This window comes from Panthera uncia, chromosome D1 (assembly GCF_023721935.1).
Source record: "Panthera uncia isolate 11264 chromosome D1, Puncia_PCG_1.0, whole genome shotgun sequence".
NCBI lineage: Eukaryota > Metazoa > Chordata > Mammalia > Carnivora > Felidae > Panthera > Panthera uncia.
This window is the reverse complement of record NC_064808.1, coordinates 31,860,664-31,879,478: the sequence shown is the minus strand read 5'-3', so window position 1 is coordinate 31,879,478 and position 18,815 is coordinate 31,860,664. Positions and strand designations below refer to the sequence as shown.

The 18,815-nt window shown below is 39.9% G+C and overlaps 1 protein-coding gene across 1 annotated transcript; it reads left to right on the top strand.

Annotated features, from left to right (window-relative positions):
- Nucleotides 1-8,183: 8,183 nt before the first annotated feature.
- On the top strand, nucleotides 8,184-11,292 carry FIBIN (fin bud initiation factor homolog). The gene has a single exon (XM_049649062.1). It carries the CDS (start codon nucleotides 9,679-9,681, stop codon nucleotides 10,312-10,314), a length of 636 nt encoding a protein of 211 aa, XP_049505019.1. The 5' UTR covers nucleotides 8,184-9,678; the 3' UTR covers nucleotides 10,315-11,292.
- The last annotated feature ends 7,523 nt before the right edge of the window (nucleotides 11,293-18,815 follow it).

Here is an 18,815-nt window from a genome sequence, read left to right as displayed (position 1 = left end):
TTTGTGTTCTCTCTGTATTAAACATCTTCAATCCTATTATATTACTGTGTTGTCACAACACTGTTATTTATAAGTCACAAGTCTTTCCACTATTCATAAATTATAGTTTGCTGTCAGTTTGTATCAGGAACTGGCCTACTTTAAGGGGGGAAAAAAAGGATTCTCTATTTTTTTAAATGGTTAAGAGTCTTTCTAAACATCATCAGTTACTTGGTTACTTGACAGACCTCCCTGGTAGTACATGCTCTATTTTTAAACTTTCTTAACATCCAAACTTCATTTTTATTTTTTTATAGCTTCGCAAAAAATACTTCAAAGGATATTTTCAGTGAATTGCATTAAGATGAAGACAAATTTTGTTGTTAAATTTTATTAAAACCTGCACTCTTTATTTTTCATCTTTGAGAGTGGGAAATTATACTTTTTTCTCTCATTTTCTTTATAACATTTGCATGCAGACAACCACACATCTCCAAACTTGGTTTAACTATCCCTGAAGGAAATCTTCATTTACGTTAAAAGAAATGAAAGAGAAAAAATATGGTAAGTATGTAATGATGTAGATTTTTTTTTATTTTCTCGTGTACATGACAGGATACAATTCAGGCTCTGAAGCTACCTAATAGAAATTCCTTCCAGTCAGGTGGGGGTATGAGGCAAAATCTGGGAAGCAGCAGTCTTAATAAATATACAAGGGACCTGGACACGAGAAAGGAAAAAAAATTAAAATCCAGTTGTCTTGAATTATTTAGCTCGACTATAATTCCTGGATTTTAGAATTTCTGGTTAGAAATCCTACCCTAGTGCTGAGAGGCTGTATCACAAAATAACACTCTACGACACACAGGGATTGTATCTTCCCTCACCTTGCCTTCTCAGCCCAACCATTAATACTGGCAATGAAAATTCCCACCCAAAAAATCTAGGAATTTACCCTCAAAATCCACAGTAAGAGAATGTGCTTTTATTTTGACAGTGGAATGTGTCTACCCGAGGTTCCAAATCCAAAGGGTTTGGGTATCTGGCTCCAGTGCCTGGTGGTTTAGGAGACTAACGCAAATGAAAGTCTGCAGTCTGCAGACTCAGGATCAGGATGTCAGAGAAGCATTCTGCCTAAAGAATGTAAAGTCAGGAGCCCCATGAAGGAAGTGCTTTCAGAATGAGGCCTAAGCTTTTCTACCTCTCTGTACTATTTTCCTTTCTTTGTTTTTTTTTTTTTTTCTTCCTAACATTCATACTATACCCTACTGTGGGAAAGGTGAGAAAGGAGACCAAATTAAAGAAGAACATAGCTGTTACTTCCATAGAAGTAAGCGTGCTACCTTTTGTCATATTACCACCTTGGCTTTGTATGGTTTTTGTTGTCTTCTTTACTAATCACTTTTCATATAGTATTATACCATAATACTTTCTCATTTTATTAAAAAAATCTTAAATTTAATTTTCAAAAGATGTAAAATCTTTCCAACATATGGATACACTATGTATTTAGTTTAGTTTTTTGTTTTTTGGTTGTTGTTTTTTTTTTTTTCTATTCGGGACATTTTGCTTGTTTCTTCCTTTCTATTCTTAAAAACAATGCAGCAACCAACATATTTGTTTAAACTTTTTTCCATGTATTTCTGTATGTATTTATGTTTCTGTCACATATTCTAGAAGCAAAATGACTAGGTCCAAGGATATGAAAATTTTTAAATTTCTCAATATAAATAATCATATTGCTTTGCAGAAAGGTTAAACCCATTGGGGCATCTGGGTGGCTAGCTGGTTAAGTGTCTGACTTCGGCTCAGGTCGTGATCTCACAGCTCATGAGTTTGAGCCCCTCATCAGGCTCTGTGGGTCCTCTGTCCCCTTCTCTCTGCCCCTCCTTCTCAAAAATAAACATTAAATTTTTTTTAAAAAAAGGTCAAACCCATTAATATCCCCATCTTCAATATATGAGAATACTTGTTTTTCTATGTCATTATAGCATTAAGAAGTATAACTAGTTTATACTAATATTAGGATAAACACTACCTGGTTGTTATCTTCATTTCTGGTTTTTCATTATGTATAAGGCTACATACTTCATATATTAAATAGGAATAATTTTCTCTACTGCAAAGTGTGTATGCATGTCACTTGCTCATGTATCTTCTGAGGGTCTAGTGTTTTTCTTACTGAGTTCTATGACCACAATATACACTAAGAATATTAAACATTTCTTATCAAAATGTGTTGCAAATGTTCCAATTTATAATCACGACCATAATGACTTCCACATATACTTTTTTATGTCACGGAATCTATCATACTTTCCTTTCATAGATCTTTACATTGTTTCTTTGCTGTTTGTTCTTTGCAGAACTGCAATCACATGCTAGCTAAAGATAAGGCAGACTGTGACTCAGATTCACTCCTGACACATCAAGGGTTGTTTGTTGTGAACAAAAACTTTGCAGGAAAAGTTCATTAGTAAATGAGTATGTTTCTCCAGTCTAGATAATCTTTAGTGACATGATATATAAACCCTGTTGAAGAGTCTTAACCACACTAATGAATTGTGTCTCAAGTCTATAGCATTGAGCCTGCTCGTTTCCATGATTCATGACATGTGGTCAGTATTAAATTGGTAACGTCACTCATCCTGTAATCGTTGGCTTCATACCTCTATCAACAAATATTTGCTGAGCACCTACTCTGAACTAGGTCAGATTGAAGAGCATCCCAGTTTTAAACAAGCGCATGCCCTAACAAAGATTCGATACCTGAATATTTAAGTGAATTGTTATATCGCAAATGTCTCTATGAGCTTAGTCTTCTGCCTCCATTTGTTTGACAATTAGTCATCAGCAATACGGGCCAAATGAGGAGTATAACAGGAGTGAGAAGTTAGGTGCAAGTGTTCATTAGGCAGCATAAACAAAGCTGCAAAATAAAAAGTGGAGTAAATTGGGTTGAGCCTGGAACCAGGATCTGGAAATAAGCTTTCTGAAGTGCATTCAGACTTTTCCTCCCAAAGGCAATACCGACAAGCCTATTTTGACTCATCTTCAAAATAGCCCCTATCATCCTCTTCCAACTGCATTTCTTTAGAATTAAAAACTGGATTTGGATTCAAAACATAATCAAGGACTTTTTCATTGCGAGACAATTTTTAAATCTCCAAGATCTTGAAGAAAGGCAGCCAAGAACCAAGAAACACAAGTATGGAAAAAGTTCCTGTTTTCTGACAAAGAAAGTGAAATGCTATTACTAATCCTGCCACATCCCTCCACTCTCCGCCCCGACTGATTTCTGATGGGCATCTGGTTGGCCATTTTCTGGACTCCTTTATAAGTTTTATTAAGACCAGAACTAGCAGAGTTCCTTGAATAAGGGGACTGACTCAGCCCCATTGTTTCTCAGTAACCTCAGTCAGTGGCTCTTGGCCCAAAAATGTCATGACATTGTCCTGTTCCTAAGCTCCGATGTGAGCTTTCACTCTGTCAGATCATCACAGTTTCTGTAGGTCCCTCTTGTCTGATCTTCATTGTATACTCCCATCTGCAGACCCTTTGCGCCCCATGTCCCCCGCAACCTCAACAGACCGTACGGTTGCTTCTACTCCTCCCTGTTTGCCCGTGTGGTTGCTGAACAAAGTGCTTGCAGAATCAAAGTGATACTGGTAGATCCTCTCTCTTGCTCTCTCTGCCTTTTCTAATCTCCCCTAGTTCTACTGGACTCGATAACTGAAATGATGAGGAAAAATAAAACACCGCTTGAAGAGGGGAAACAAACAAGGTTTGATTCTTCTCTGACCTAGCTGGATCATAACCCAGGATGTGCACTTCCAACAGCAGTAAAGCAAAAATCTTCACCAGGCAAATGGCAAATTACCCTGCAGGGTGGTCTTATGCTTCTGTAGTTTACAGACCAGAACACTCTAGACCGTATGTACAGACTGCTGCATAGTTTACTTAGGATGGGTCAAAAGTCGCCCTTCTGAGTGATACTCCCTTCTAAATGTTCTGAATATTGGAATTCACAGGACTTTTCCCCTTCTCTCCTGCCAGATTAAGTGTGAGACATCACTGGCTGACTGTTGGCCAGACAAAATATGTACTCAAATAGATTATCTGCCCATTATTAAATAATAGAATTCCCTAAATTCTACACTTTAACTATCACAACAACAAATATTTGGCCCTTGCTATATGTTTGGTTCTGGGCTAATCACAGAGAATATGATGGTAAATAAAACATATCCCAACCCCTGAAGAATTCACAGTCAAGTGGAGAAGACAGACTTGTTCTTGGATAATCCAATATAATGCAACACTCATAACAGAAGAACAAAGAAAAAGTATCATTGAAACACTAACTACAAAACATCTTGCTGAAACACTAAATAAGGAAATGACGAACTTCACCTAGGGTGCTGACATATATTCATTAAGCCCTTCATGATCCAGCCACTATATTAGGCCCTGTGGAAATAGAATGGAATACAGCTCCTGTCTTTATGTAGTGTAAATCAAGATGGAGAGACAGGCCTAGAACAAATAAATACATTAGTTAAAGTGCAATTATAAACAGTGGAAAGTGCCATGAGAGAAAAAAACCAAAAACAAAAAACAAAAAAACAGAGTGATATAAAAGGCACTGATAGGGAGAACTAATTAAAATCCAGAAATCAAGGAGGGACTTTTAGAGTAAATGCCATTACAACTAAGGCATAGAGGAGAGTTACTGAGTCATCCTGACTTGCAGTAGACTTGAATTTGGTATTAGCATGTTGGTGATCTTTGTTGCCACAGCATATCATAGCCTATTCTAACTAATGGAGACAGACTGGGAGAACTGATCAGACTCCTTCCCACATTATACTTATTTCCTTGTAAGCATTCTCATTATGTTTTCATGAGTATATTTTATTGCCTATATTTCATGGGAACTTTGTGATTGTTCTTGTTAATTAATAATGTTTTGCCTCTAACCAATGTTCTTACAGCAAATAATAATGACCACTTCAGTAAGTTAATGTGACAAATAGATTAGATCATCAAAATTTATTCTACTCTCTCTTCCTTTCTTCCTTCTTTACTTGCTACCTTTCTTCTTTCCCTAGTTCTCTTTTTTTTCTTTCTGGTCCATTTCTCTTCTTTTCTCCTGCCCACCCTCTGTAAACAATGGATGCTCAATAAATGCTAGTGATTACCTATTAACTGATAAAATAATACCCAAAGTGCTAATATTGGGGCCTTCTTATCTTCTTCCCTTTGTCTTTCTTTTCTCTCTTCTCCCACCCCAGAACCTCTACTCTGGTCTAAGCTAACTCCCTTTGTCCTTCTTCCTTCTCTGATATAATCCAGGGATTCAGCCTAATAGTTTGGAGGAAGGGAGCTATTGAGAGTGAGAGCTTCCACTTCCCAGGCTCCTTTTGTGTTTCCAGACCACATAGTGGGACCTAACCTCATATAAACCTCTTTTCTATAGAAATTCCACTATTATCATAATCATATGATAATCAGGAACAGTCAGGGGAATCACAAAAATCTTTGGCAGAGGGAAATCATACAGCTTAAGAAATCTTATAGGTCTTCAGGCTCATGGTGCCAGCCTGATTTCCTGCATCCCTCTCCAAAGTAGTAACTGGATCCAAGGAATAAGATTTTAAAGTGCACTGAAAAGAAGAAAGAACACACAAACTTTAAGCTAGCAAACTCTGCTGGCACTGCATGGCTAGGATTGCAAATAAGCAAGCTGGTACTAGGTGCTTATCTACTCACATGCTTCTGGGGTCCTCCTTTATTCTTAAATTTACGCAGTGCCTGTCCTTCAACTTTGTCTCTAGTTTTCCTCCCTAGATTCAACTATCATCCTTATCAGCAGAGGGTACTGCTTAATGTTACTCTCCCAAGTCCTCTGCCTGGTATTTCTGGATTGGGACATTTCTTCTAGCTCCATTTACTTCCGGCCAATCCTTAGGAGCCCACCTTAACTCTGACTCTAGTAGACCAGCCCAGGATGGGATTGGACACATACGAAGACCCTATAAATAAATAACTTTTAAAAATGAACAAGATGAAGTGCTTAGTGCAAAAGGCACTTAGTACCTGCTGGAGCTTCCTAGCACTGGCTCATGAGAGCTAATCGTTAGGTTTTGGGGGATTTCGCAAGTCAATTGTTAAACACAATCATCACTAACAATTTAGTTATTTAAACTTGTAGTTAAATAAATTTTATTAAAATAAAGGGAATGCATATGTAGAACTCATCACTTCTCAATTATTTTACTACATTTTCCTATTTTCTATGCTCTTGGGGTTATCTGGATCTAATGTACCTATATGACAGAAATGTTATCTAATGGCATGCCACTGCGCACATCCTTCTAACTCTGCATTCAGGACCCAGGCGTGATGAGCATTTTCACACCATGGACATCAGCGAATGCTACAAAGAGGTTTTTTTCTCCCATAGAGCAAGCTGTTAAATACTTGATACTATACAACCACAAAACAGTGCCGGTGACTTTCAGATGTGGTTAATAAAGACAAAGGCATGGGGTAGGAGGAATATTTGTAATTACTACCCCAGAATCCATTCTTATACTGTTCCATTCCCAAATAAGACCTTAACATTTTCAGCCATGTCATTTGCATGGTACCTTGCCTTCAGCTGCAGAACCGGGCTCTTATTGTTTTAAGCCCTCTGGCTGATCCCAAACCCCTGACTACAGTCTGGCTTGAGGATGAATTAATGATCCAAATGAAGACAACTATGGTCACTGAGGCTGATTGGAAGGACCTGCCATTCATAAGCTATCATTGCTACTCTACATAAACAAGGAAGTTTATAGCCCACAAACACACTGGTAGCCATCTTTGAACCACGAATGAAAAAGGCTACCCAAGAATGAATATAAGCTGAGGAAGTAGAACCAAAAGATGGTTAGAGAGAAACTAGATTCTGAACCAGGCATGGACTGAAAATCTAATTACAGGCTTTCTGTAAGTCAGTGAATTCCTTTTTTACTTTAGTCTGATTGGATTAGACTTTCAGTTACTTGCGCCAAATGATGCCTTCCTGATACAAGATCTGGGGTTTATATCTTTAGATGAGGTAATTGTTGGAAAAAGTAACTACTCATAGCCATTCTTACCAAGATTGTCTGTGTATATTTGCCCTAACCAGAGAGAGCAAGCTCTTTGTAGGCTGAAACGTCTCACTGCCCATCTTTGAATCTATAGCGAACTTAACACTGTGCCTGCACAGAGTAGTAATAAGTGCTTAATTTAGATTTGCTTAATTGAATTGGTTAGTAAGTCAGGGAGGGATTGTGCAAGAAGTGGAGAGAACCCAAGTAAATTCCTCTTCCCTTCTTTGGCCAAGTGGCCAATTTGAATCCATCTGTTGTCATTTGTGAATGTCCCAGCAAAAAAAAAAAAAAAAAAAAAGGAATAAGTAATATGGCTGTCGAGTCCAACAGTCCAGTCTCTCAAATGGAGAAGGTCGTAGCTTTCTCCTGGAATGCAGTGAAAATAAGTCATAGACTTCTTAGTTAGCATAATTGCTAAGAAAACTCCTTTGTCTATGTTTTCACGATGCGAAATATCTGGATAGGAAGTAAAATGTGCACTCAACATGTCTCAAAAAATCTACGCATGTGGCACCACTTTGACAAAATATCCAGTTACTTAACCAGACTTTTCATCGTCTCTCCAAGAGTCTGGACTGTTTATGTCAGAAAGTGATGGCAACAAGTATGACAGTCTGAGAATTGTATGGCACTGTAGCTCTGAATGACACCAGTCCCTTATGACTTGGAGAGGAAGATAAGTACTAACACAGGCAGATCACAGGAGTATTTCAGCTATATTTCAAGGCAGAAAGGAAAGAACTATGAAAATAGGAATTTTGCCTCCACTTTCCCATCCTTTCCCTTTCTTTTCTCCAACCTTATCACTGCCAACGTACAACATATCTTATTTATTTATATTATTTAATTTCTCTCAATTTCCTAGAATGTAAGCTCCACAAGGGCAAGTATTTGTCTCCTTTTTTTCTCACAGCTCTGTTAGCACTATCTAAAATAGACTCTAGGGGTGTCTGGGGGCTCAGTGAGTTGAGCTGCCAACTCCTGATTGTCTGACCCTTGATTTCCACTCAGGTCATGATCTCATGTTTCCTGGGCCTTGTGTTGGGCTCTGCACTCCCTCCCCCTCTTTCTCTGCTCCTCTCCTACTCATGCTCTCTCACTCTCTCTCAAAATAAATAAACATTAAATAGATAGATAAAAAAAAATTTTAAAATAAAATAAACTAGACTCTAGCATATAGTAAATGCTCAATAAATTTTCTTGAACAAATGAGTTAGCCTGATGGATGGCAATTTTCTAATTAACTCAGAGATCATAAACTAAAATGGCCTTGTGAAAAAAAATACTTTTTTTTTTCTAAATTAAATGAAAAGACCCTGTGACTTAATGGGTGCTGGTTCTGCTACAATCTAACTTTGTAACTGTAAACAATTTGTTTCCCATTGTGCCCCTAGGTTTCTCCATCTGGAAAATGGAGATAAGAGTGCCAGCCCTACATTCTTCAAAAACTTGTAAGTATCTCAAAAGAGACAATAGTGGTGTTAGGCTAAAGATGCAATGCAGAAGCTTAGCATGGATGGTTTTTCATAAGATTAAACCATCCTCTCAGTGATTAACTTACTTATTAAACCGGCAAAATTCCATTTTCAGCTTTTGTTCCTGTACAGACTAGCAGCTGATTACTGCAATAATCAGTATTCTATATTGCTATTGTTTCCCAAGTATTGCTATTAAAAATTTTACTTAACTAACCATTTCCAAACAAAACTGCCATGTCTTACAAGGCAAATTTGCCTTCAAAGTCACAAACTTTGAAAATGATAATGATAAGCATACTTAACAAATCCAATCTAACTGGTACTTATTTAAAATGTGAAGCAGTATTCCTGCAGGGTAATCACCCTCCCCCCCCCCCATATGTTAATAGCAAACCGATCTTTCTGTGGTGGGAATTCTATTCACCCTGTTCCCGTTTTCTCCTTCAAGTTAAATTCTATTTTGCAAGGTTTCCCTTCCAGTCTTAAAAAAAAAAAAAAAAAAAAAAAAAAAAAGATCCTGTACCTTTAATACAAGAGACCTGGCGAGAGGTTTCTTTCCAAACTTGTTCCCTGGCTTCCAAGTGACGAAACCAGCTGTAATTTGAGAGCAGAGAGATCCTCAGGATATCATTAGCCAAAGGAAAAGCTCCGCATTCCCACCCAGTGCAGAGGTTGAAATAGTATCAGAAGGCCGGAGTCTTTCTCTCCAGCCACAGGCTCCATCTTTCAGGAGCAAGGGGGAACTCGGAGAGAGAGTGGGGCAGCAGAGTCCGCGGCCTGCCAGCGCCCTGGAGGAGGGCTTCCCTCTCCTGCCCTCGATCCCGCTGGATTGACCCGGCTGAGTTCCAGCCTAGAGCGCAGGAGCGCAGAGCCGGGGCGCCTCCTGCGCTACCCAGGCGCTGGTGACAGCCACATGAAGCCTGCTGGGGAGGCGGGGCCAGGGTGCAGCAAGCCGGCGGGGACCGAGGCTGTCGCCGTCTTAGGGAGGCACTGACTGCCAAGGGGACCCCCTCCCCTCCATCGTGCCTGGGCGAACAGTCTTCTCCAGGGGTCCCCTGTCATCCTGCCTATCCAGGATGGTGCTGCTGAAGTTCCTCTGGATGGGTTTCTTCTGCCACCTGTGTCAGGGCTACTTCGATGGCCCTCTCTATCCGGAGATGTCCAATGGGACCCTGCACCACTATTTCGTGCCCGACGGGGACTATGAAGAAAATGATGACCCCGAGAAGTGCCAGCTGCTCTTCAGGGTGAGTGACCACCGGCGCTGCTCCCAGGGGGAGGGGAGCCAGGCCAGCAGTCTGCTGAGCCTCAGCCTTCGGGAGGAGTTCACCGTGCTGGGCCGCCAGGTGGAGGATGCTGGGCGTGTCCTAGAGGGCATCAGCAAGAGCATCTCCTACGACCTGGACGGGGAAGAGAGCTATGGCAAGTACCTGCGGCGGGAGTCCCACCAGATCGGGGACGCCTACTCCAACTCGGACAAGTCCCTCACTGAGCTGGAAAGCAAGTTTAAGCAGGGCCAGGAACAGGACAGCCGGCAAGAGAGCAGGCTCAACGAGGACTTCTTGGGGATGCTGGTCCACACCAGGTCCCTGCTAAAGGAAACACTCGACATCTCTGTGGGGCTCAGGGACAAATACGAGCTGCTGGCCCTCACCATCCGGAGCCATGGGACCCGGCTGGGTCGGCTGAAAAATGATTATCTTAAAGTGTAGGTGTGAGGGCGCGCTGCCTGGGAGAGGGCATCAAATCAGCCCCGTTGTGGAGGGTGGGGACAGAAGCCGGGGCTAACGTCTCCCTTATACTTATTATTTTTTATATCTGGATTTGCACTTGGAGAATCATCTGAAGTGATCTTTAAAAAGAAATAAGCGAGGGCCGAGCTGTTTTGTTTTTGTACATTATTTATGGGATTGCTATTGACTTGTTACTTGGAAAGACCGATTTAAAGCCATGCCTCCCGCCTTTCTTAGAGGACTTTCTAACTCTGCACAGACACCTGTTTCCGCCACGTCTAGAAGGACACGGTTTATGCAGGAGGGAGTGATTAACCTTCCCCATCCTGGAGAAAATACCCAGAGAGCAGAGCACATGGTTCCTTTTCACCTTCAGCCTTCCCTCTTGGGCTTTGAAAGCTGTCAGTTGTCTGAGGTGCTGTGCGGCCTGCCTGCCAGCGGATGCCTGTTTCTCCTCTTTTTCTCTCTTAATTTATTAACCGTGGTCTTCAAGGTTTTGTTTTTAGTTTTTTGGATTTTTGTGGGGGGTTTTGTAAGAGTATTGGCTGGAAGCTATATGCAAATAGTCCTTTGCAGGGAGACGTTTGAGGTGCCTCTGTGAGTGTGTGTAAGCTGAAGTGGCCACATTGAGGAAGTGCAAGCTTTGTGGGGGGTACACACTCACGTTGCTAAGCTGACTTGCTGTGTCTCTCACTGCATGCCTGTGTCCTCAGAGCTACAGTCCATTAAAAAAAAAAAGTCGATTGTTTGAACACACCCCCAAATGCCTATGTTGTAGCTTACCAATGTATTCGTTCTGGTTTGGGGGTTTTCTTCTGTTTGCTTACTGGAAACTTGTACTTCAAGTAGGGGGGGATTCTAATTCTAATAACTCCTGAACTAAGTTTTATTATTCAGCCAATAAATATGTTCTCGTATAATGCTGGCTTATTTTCTAATTGATATCCATAACTTTTGTATTGCAAAGAGGAGTCAGTGCAAGAGGAAAGAGAAGGGTGGGATTTAAGCCAGTTTACTCAACGTATGTGACAAAGAAGGGAGAGGGATGGCTATGTAGTTGGCAATCCTCCCTACCCTGGCCACCCTTACCCATGTTCAAAAGAAAACAATCTGGGTCTTGCCAGAAGTTGATCTCTGCTGGTCTGCCTAAAAACTCCACTTTTTCCAGTTTTTTCTGCAGCACCAACTGGAAAAGTTGATGACAAGTCTCATAAGTTTTATGCTCTCAGAATGCAGAGGGAGGATTCCATTCTAAGTTCTAGGAATTGTAATGATGTTTAATAATTATGAAGCCAGGTCTATGTCATTGATCAATGACTTTAAAAGGTGGAAATGCACTTTATTTCATGTCTTTCCCCAGCCCCTCACTCTCATCTTAAATATGCTTTCCTTTCACACACACACACACACACACACACACACACACACACAGAAAAATAAATATGTGCATAATCTACTGTTCAACAGTGAACAATTTTTTTTTTCTCTCTCATGCACAAAGAATCCAGTTTCCTATTGCAATGATGTTTCCAATACATCCTCCTATTACTCTAGAGGAAACTGAGGCCCAGAAAGCGACTGATCATCAGCTTGTTGTAACAGCTCCAGGTCTCTTAGATTTAAGTACAGAACTTTCCACATTGCTCTTTTCAAGGATGCTGAGCGATGAGAGGGAGTGGTCTGAGACCTGAACCTTTGCATCGCTACCTCATTATTTAAAATAAAAAAGGAAAACACATGGAATAATACTTGAAAGAATCATTTGTAATTTCTTTTCATCACTCAGGGGTCTGCTTTTAGCTGCCTCTGTAGTGGTGTGTGGGGAGAGGGTAAATGATTGTTTAAAAGGGTTTTCTTCTTTATTCTATGAAAGATGAGGGGAAAAAACAGGAGATGACTTTTGGCACTTAAATGATTGTAGTTTGTTGTCACCACACTTAATATCTCAAAACATCCCCATCACTCACTTCCAAGTATCCAAGACTAATCCATAGACACATTAAATGTCATCTCTTCGATTTTCCCGTCTGGGATAGGAGAACAGTAAGCAGGTGATATGGCTGGAAAACTGGTCTCCTGTGCATGCTGATTTCAATCAGTCCCTAAAGGCTGCGTACAGTACTGTGCTAAGGATTTAAAAGGCCCAGATGTAAAGAGTGCTGTCCCCAGTTAGAAATGCCTTCCATGGGCACAGAGAGCAGTGGCACATGTGCTACAAATTTGAAAACCCTGAAACAGATTATGTATGAGCTTCTTTCCAGTGTGAACATTCTATGATTCCTGCAAAACCAGAACGAAATTATCTGACATTGAATCATCCATTCAAGGCTAGATGTACAGCCAGTAATCCCACAGAGTCTTATGTAAATGACCCTAGAGGGCAAATGAGAATTTCCAGGTCGGGGGGAGTGATCTGTCCTTGTTACCAACCCAGAGGCTAGCATCACAAGGCTTTTCCAAATCCTCTTACAGTGGGGAGCCAGCCCCACTTAGACCTTTCCTCCCTACTTCCTTGTTATGCTTATTAGGACCTCCTTAATCTCGAGGTGACACAATCTTTTAAATAGTGCTCCTTTATTTCTTAGACCGTGAAATAATACTTTGAGAATCTAAAGAAAACTACATGCTTTCTTCCATGAGAAACCTTACAAAACACCCGTACAACTTAAGATACTCATTATTTTTATAAATGTCAACCATTTCATACGTGTCAGGTACTGAGTGAGGTTGTAGGTAATTCTGGGATATTACAAAGCCTTGGGACTTAATCTAACTAAAACTTCTTAAAAGCCTTGTGGAGTTTTATTTGGAGTAGGAGGAATTTCTTGTTATTGTTATAATTTGTAGTTACTTATAACAAAAACAACAACAAAAAAACAGCTAACTTTTTCTGAGAACTCAATATTATCAGTCAGGGCCTGAGTTACTTCTCTTAATTCTAGCAACAAACTCTGTAAGGAAAGTGTTAGGAGAAAAAGAATTAACCTATGCCAGTGCTTCAAACAGTACTGGACACAGAGTGAATCCTCAATAAATGTTACTTACTATTATTACTGGTATTATTATTATCTTTGGTTTTCTAAAGGAGGCCCAGAAAGCCTAGGTTATGTTCTCCAGGTGAGAACTGGGTGATGTCTTATATTCTCCACTTATATTCTCACTTTTCAAACTGATGATTATCTAGCGGAACATAGATCAAATAAGAGTGTGGGTGGAGGGTAGGGGTTCACTGGGGCCACCAGGTATCCACTGCAAATGTTGTCCTTATAGGCCAGTCAACCTACATCCTCTAGCAGCTCAGATGTCTGACTGTCGTTGGTCAGAAGCTGAGTGGCTCCCATGTTTACAGAATTCCTTACTGATACTGTCTCTGTGCGATGCATTGTTAAATGCCACTCCTCACCGCTCTCCCAATCAGACCATGTGAAAATTTCCGCATACCTACTTTGAAACATTCCGTAGGTATCTATCCAGAGTCTGTTGATAAAGGACACCAGGCCATGAGAGCCTCTGCAGCAACCAAAGCCACACTCACAGAAGCTGGTGGAAGCCCGCTGGTGGAGGTGTGTTGTGGGAGGCTGTCCCATACTTAACATACTTTCCGTTGCCTTTTAAACTTGTTTATAACTCTGCTAGGGAAATAGGCTCAAAGCTTTCTGAGAGCAGCCTCGAAACTTAGACTGTAAACTATTTTAGCAGGTAATAAAAATGCTCATGAAAACCACTAACAATATGAAATCACCTGAAAGGGTAATATGCTCAAATTTCCTTCGTACATTTTTCAGAGGATGATTATTAAAATCTTCTTGATAAGGAGCAAGAATTGCTTATGAGATAATAAATGCTACCTGTGGCTAATCAGTGTTTTCATATGAAAGGAAAAACAACTGGAGACCTAAGTCTTAGAATATGCAAATGCATAATGATAACTCACTAATATCAAGAATGAGATTATGCGAATCATCTTCAAGATTTTGGCATTGGGGTTGTCTTTAGGAATACTATCTCCAGAGTAAGGATCCTGATGGATATGTCATTCATCCAACATTTTGAAAGGGCCACTAGATGAGGTACTCAGGATAGAAAATGGAATTTGGCACATGAGGAAAAGGACACCTAAATAAAGAATCAGAACATGGCAGCATATAAGATTGGTATATGTACCAGCTTCTATGGGAGTTTAGCAAGAGTCCAAACTAGAATTAATTGTCTGGGAAATGGAAAGCAGTATAAATAAAATAAGGATTTGGTATGATTACACATTCAAGAGATACAGGGGTTTCATTGTTGCTGTCATTATTGTTATTCTGTTTTTAAGTAACATTTTTCCAACTATACAAGTCATAGCTATTATATTCTAATAACATGCAAACAGCAAAACACAAAGAAGGCCAAATCATTCATATTCTCAAACTCCCCCCAGCATACATGCACTATTTGCATTTTGGTGTACTTATTCTTTCAGTATTTTAAAAAACATATCTTCATTTTCTTTAACAACATTTTTCTTTAGGTGAAAGTGATATTCTAGTAATACGTTATTTTGTAGTAAATGTCTTTGTTAGCTATTAAATATGCTCAGTAGCATAGACCTTTTAAAAATGCTTAAATCTCCCCAGTGTGCTTCAGGAAGGAGACATTCTGGATTCTAGATCTTGCCCCACCATGTATTAGCTGTGCAACTTTAAGCATATCCCTTAAATGTTCTGAAATTCCATCCTGTTGTTTGTAAAATGAAGATAATAGCCAATATTTATTAAACAGCTGATATCATTAAATGATAAATATTTAATATTTATTAAATATTAAACAAAATGTTTTCAGTACATTATCTTATACAATCCTCCCAGTGCTATGTTTCAGGCAGATGTTCTATTTTCTTTGGATAGGAGACTGAGACACAAAAAGGTTAAGTGACTTACTCAAGGTCTCACAGCCAGACAAGAATGGGGTCAAGGTTCCAATACAGACGGTCTGTCTCCTCTACAGATATAATAACCACGAATGTTGCTTCTACTTTCTGAAGGCAGGACACTAGACACATAATTTCTTAACTCCCTTCCTATTCTAAATGGCCTGTAAAATGAACATTTTCCTTATATGATTTCCTTAGTTAAAAATATACAAACCCAATTTTTCTCAAAGAATTTATTTCTTTGCTTGATTTTAAGTTGGGTGAGGTATCTTCTTATGCGTGCATGTGTTGCTCTGTGATTTTTTGCCTAAGGACAACTGGCTTCTTGCTAAATATTCTATTTTCCAAGAACTTTCCCATGTACTATCATATTTGATAATGCATATTTATAGGTGCTGAACTGGCCAGGACAGTTCATGGTGTTCACCATTTGGTGATGGTCACCATTTGGAATGGGAGCTCAATGTTCACAGCTAGAAAAGTTATTCAGTCAGGAATGAAGCCAGATATGAGGAATTCTTGTCCAGCCACCACTTACCTTACAGGTATGCCTTTCACTCATCTGTTCATTCATTCAAAATACATTCACTGAGTGCTTTCTTCAGCAGCATGTATGCCAAAATTGGAACAAAATACATTCATTGAATGCCTACTGAGTATCAGGCACTGTTCAGGATACAGCAATCAGACAAAATCCATGCTTTCCTTGATCTGATATTGAAATATGCAAATTGAATGAGTCATTAGGACTCCTTTAGGGGGGATAAGTTATAAGGAATAAACTAAATATATATATAATAGAATGTCAGGCAGTGATATGTACTATTTTAGTTAAGATACTTAAGGAAGATCTCTCTGAGGAAGTAAGAGATATTTGAACAGAGCCTTAAATCTTGAGTAGAAGGCCAAGAATGTACATGTTACAGGAAAGAACGTTCCTGGTAAAAGAACAGTAAGTACAAAGTCCTTCAAGCAGAGACAGTTTTATATGTTTAAGAAGGGGGGGGGGGGGCAATGGGGCTATAGCAGAGTAAATCAAAGAAAGGATTAAAGAATTTGAAATTAGGAGAAATGAGCAAGGTAATATAGAAATCAGATGGCCATCATAAGAAATTTGGATATTGTTATGATTTTAATGCACAGGAGATCTAAGGAGATGATATATTTGGATAGCATATATATGCATATGTAACTAATATAAATGAGTGTTAATGAATAATATTTGGATTTTACCCAAATTTCAATGATCCAATTTCCATTTGAATTGCAACTCACTGAAGGTCTAAAGAGAGGAGTGATATGATCTGATTTACCCAAAAAAGACACTCTGGGAAAGATTGTCTGTAGGGAAGCAAGAATGGAAGCAGGAGGGCCACTTGGTTAGGTGGCTATGAGGTCATGCTGACGAAAGATGATGGAGGTTTGATCAAATGTGGTAGTGGTGAAGGTGGCAGGAACTGGCCTCAATCTTCTGCATGTCCCATTGTTGCTTTTGTCCAAGAAGAATGTCATCCTTCTCAATCTTCTCAATTCTATAACTCTTTGGCTCCATTTCTTCTCTTCCTCAAACTTTGGATTTGACAGCACTGACTCTCTCAGATTCTTGATCTTCCCTGCCCCCACCAAGGTGGTTGGATATGTAGGAATGGAATTCAGCTGCTCCCCTGGCTACATCAGGAAATATATGGACCCCAGCTGACCCCTGTGACTCAAAGCCCCATCTCTGGCCCGCCAGTCCAAGCCCTGTCTAACCTACTTGATGGGCTGGAATTACACACCAGCAAAGGTGGAGATTTACGCTCAACCACAGGAATGCCTCACATAATAGACTAGTACACAAAAACAACTGTGATTGCACTAAAGCTTAGATATCTATCTTCCCTTTATTAATGATCTCAAGCATCATCATTGCATCTCTGAATTTTTCTTCACAGGAGCTTTAAGTAGATACACTATATCTAAATGTAAAACTTTTCTCTTGAGGCTTTCTGATAACTTCAGAATTTCGCATTGCCATGTATTTGGTAAAGGCACAGAGCATCTTGTTTTGACTCTAGGAAGCATTTTCTCAGAAGGCTTATACAGTGCACCATTTCCTTTTTTTGCTATTCGTCACACACACACACACACACACACACACACACACACAGAAGATATTTTGTGTGTCAACAGTTTGCTGTTTACAGAGAGGAACCTGACAGTTATGATTAATGAGGTAAAGCCTCCATGCTCCAAGATTGGCAGTAATGGGGAACATTTTCCAGTTGTGAAAAGTTTCCTCCTGCAGGCAGTTAAAGAAACGTGTTTCCTGAACGTCTTGTCTTGCTTTGATCTTTGCCCAGTGCTCATTCCAAGACCAAGCAAATGTGGGCGCTCCACTCAACTTTCAAAATGTATGCTTTGCTGGCAGTCCCACTAAGTCAACCACTAACATTTTCCACATGATTCTACTACAAATTAAATTATAAAGAGCAGAAAACCTAGTGGGTTTGCTTTGCTCTGAATGATATTTTTGCCTACCCCTAAAGTGTCAGTTTTCTTCTGCCTAGGTTTCCCCCTCCCCCTTGCCTTAGCCAAGCTCCTTCTTTCCTGTTTCCTCCTTTGCGCTCTCTCTCTCTCTCTCTCTCTCTCTCTCTCTCTCCCTCTTCTTGCTGTTAGGAATGTGGGAAATAGAGGCAGAAAACTGTTTCCCGTAATGCCTCTGCAATTCATTAACTGCAGAATCTAAGCAAATTGTGTAACTCAGTTCTCCCCACTGTACGGTGGGGATTATGACACATAGTTTGCATGGATTTTGTGAAGATTTGATAAGCCCATGTATGGAAAGGAGTTACTATAATCTTCAGCAAAAGTGCCACTAATCCCACACTGTCTGACCATGTGTAGCTCATTGAAGACTGTCTTTTCAGAAGGGGCAACCTTTTGAAAAGGTTGAAATTTTTTAAAAATGTATTTCAAATAAGACTTAGACTTTCTATGTATGTTCCACAAACCAGTATGGACCTTCCTTCCAATTCTAGGCAGGAACCTCCAAAGCCAAAAGGCATTTTCTCCCATTCATGTAAGAGATGCTACTGTACACGTGTTTACACTGCAAACATTCCTTGCTATTTGGGCCAAGAGAATGAATTCTGAAGCAGGAAATAACTTAGAAATCTTACTTATCCTTTCTTTCCAAATGTTAATAGTGCCTTTGCTCTTTGCCTGCAGCATGAGGGTGAGATGCATGAAATGGGAATTTCAGGATACAGGTAACTAGAGTGAAAGAACTCTCACAACTTGGCAACAGGGCTACAGGTGAGAAACAGTAGGAATATTAATTCTTCTTTTTTAAAATTTTTTAAAACATTTATTTATTTTCATGAGACAGAGAGACACAGAGTGCAAGTGGGGGAAGGGCAGAGAGAGAGAGAGAGACAGAATCCGAAGCAGACTCCAGGCTTTGCGCTGTCAGTGCAGAGCCTGATGCAGAGCTTGAACCCCACTAACCGTGAGATCATGACCTGAGCTGAAGTCAGACACTTAACCGACTAGCCACCTAGGTGCCCTGGAATATTAATTCTTA

Bases quoted from the DNA above. Each gene is read 5' to 3' on its own strand.
- FIBIN (XM_049649062.1), top strand. From the start codon at position 9,679: ATGGTGCTGCTGAAGTTCCTCTGGATGGGTTTCTTCTGCCACCTGTGT.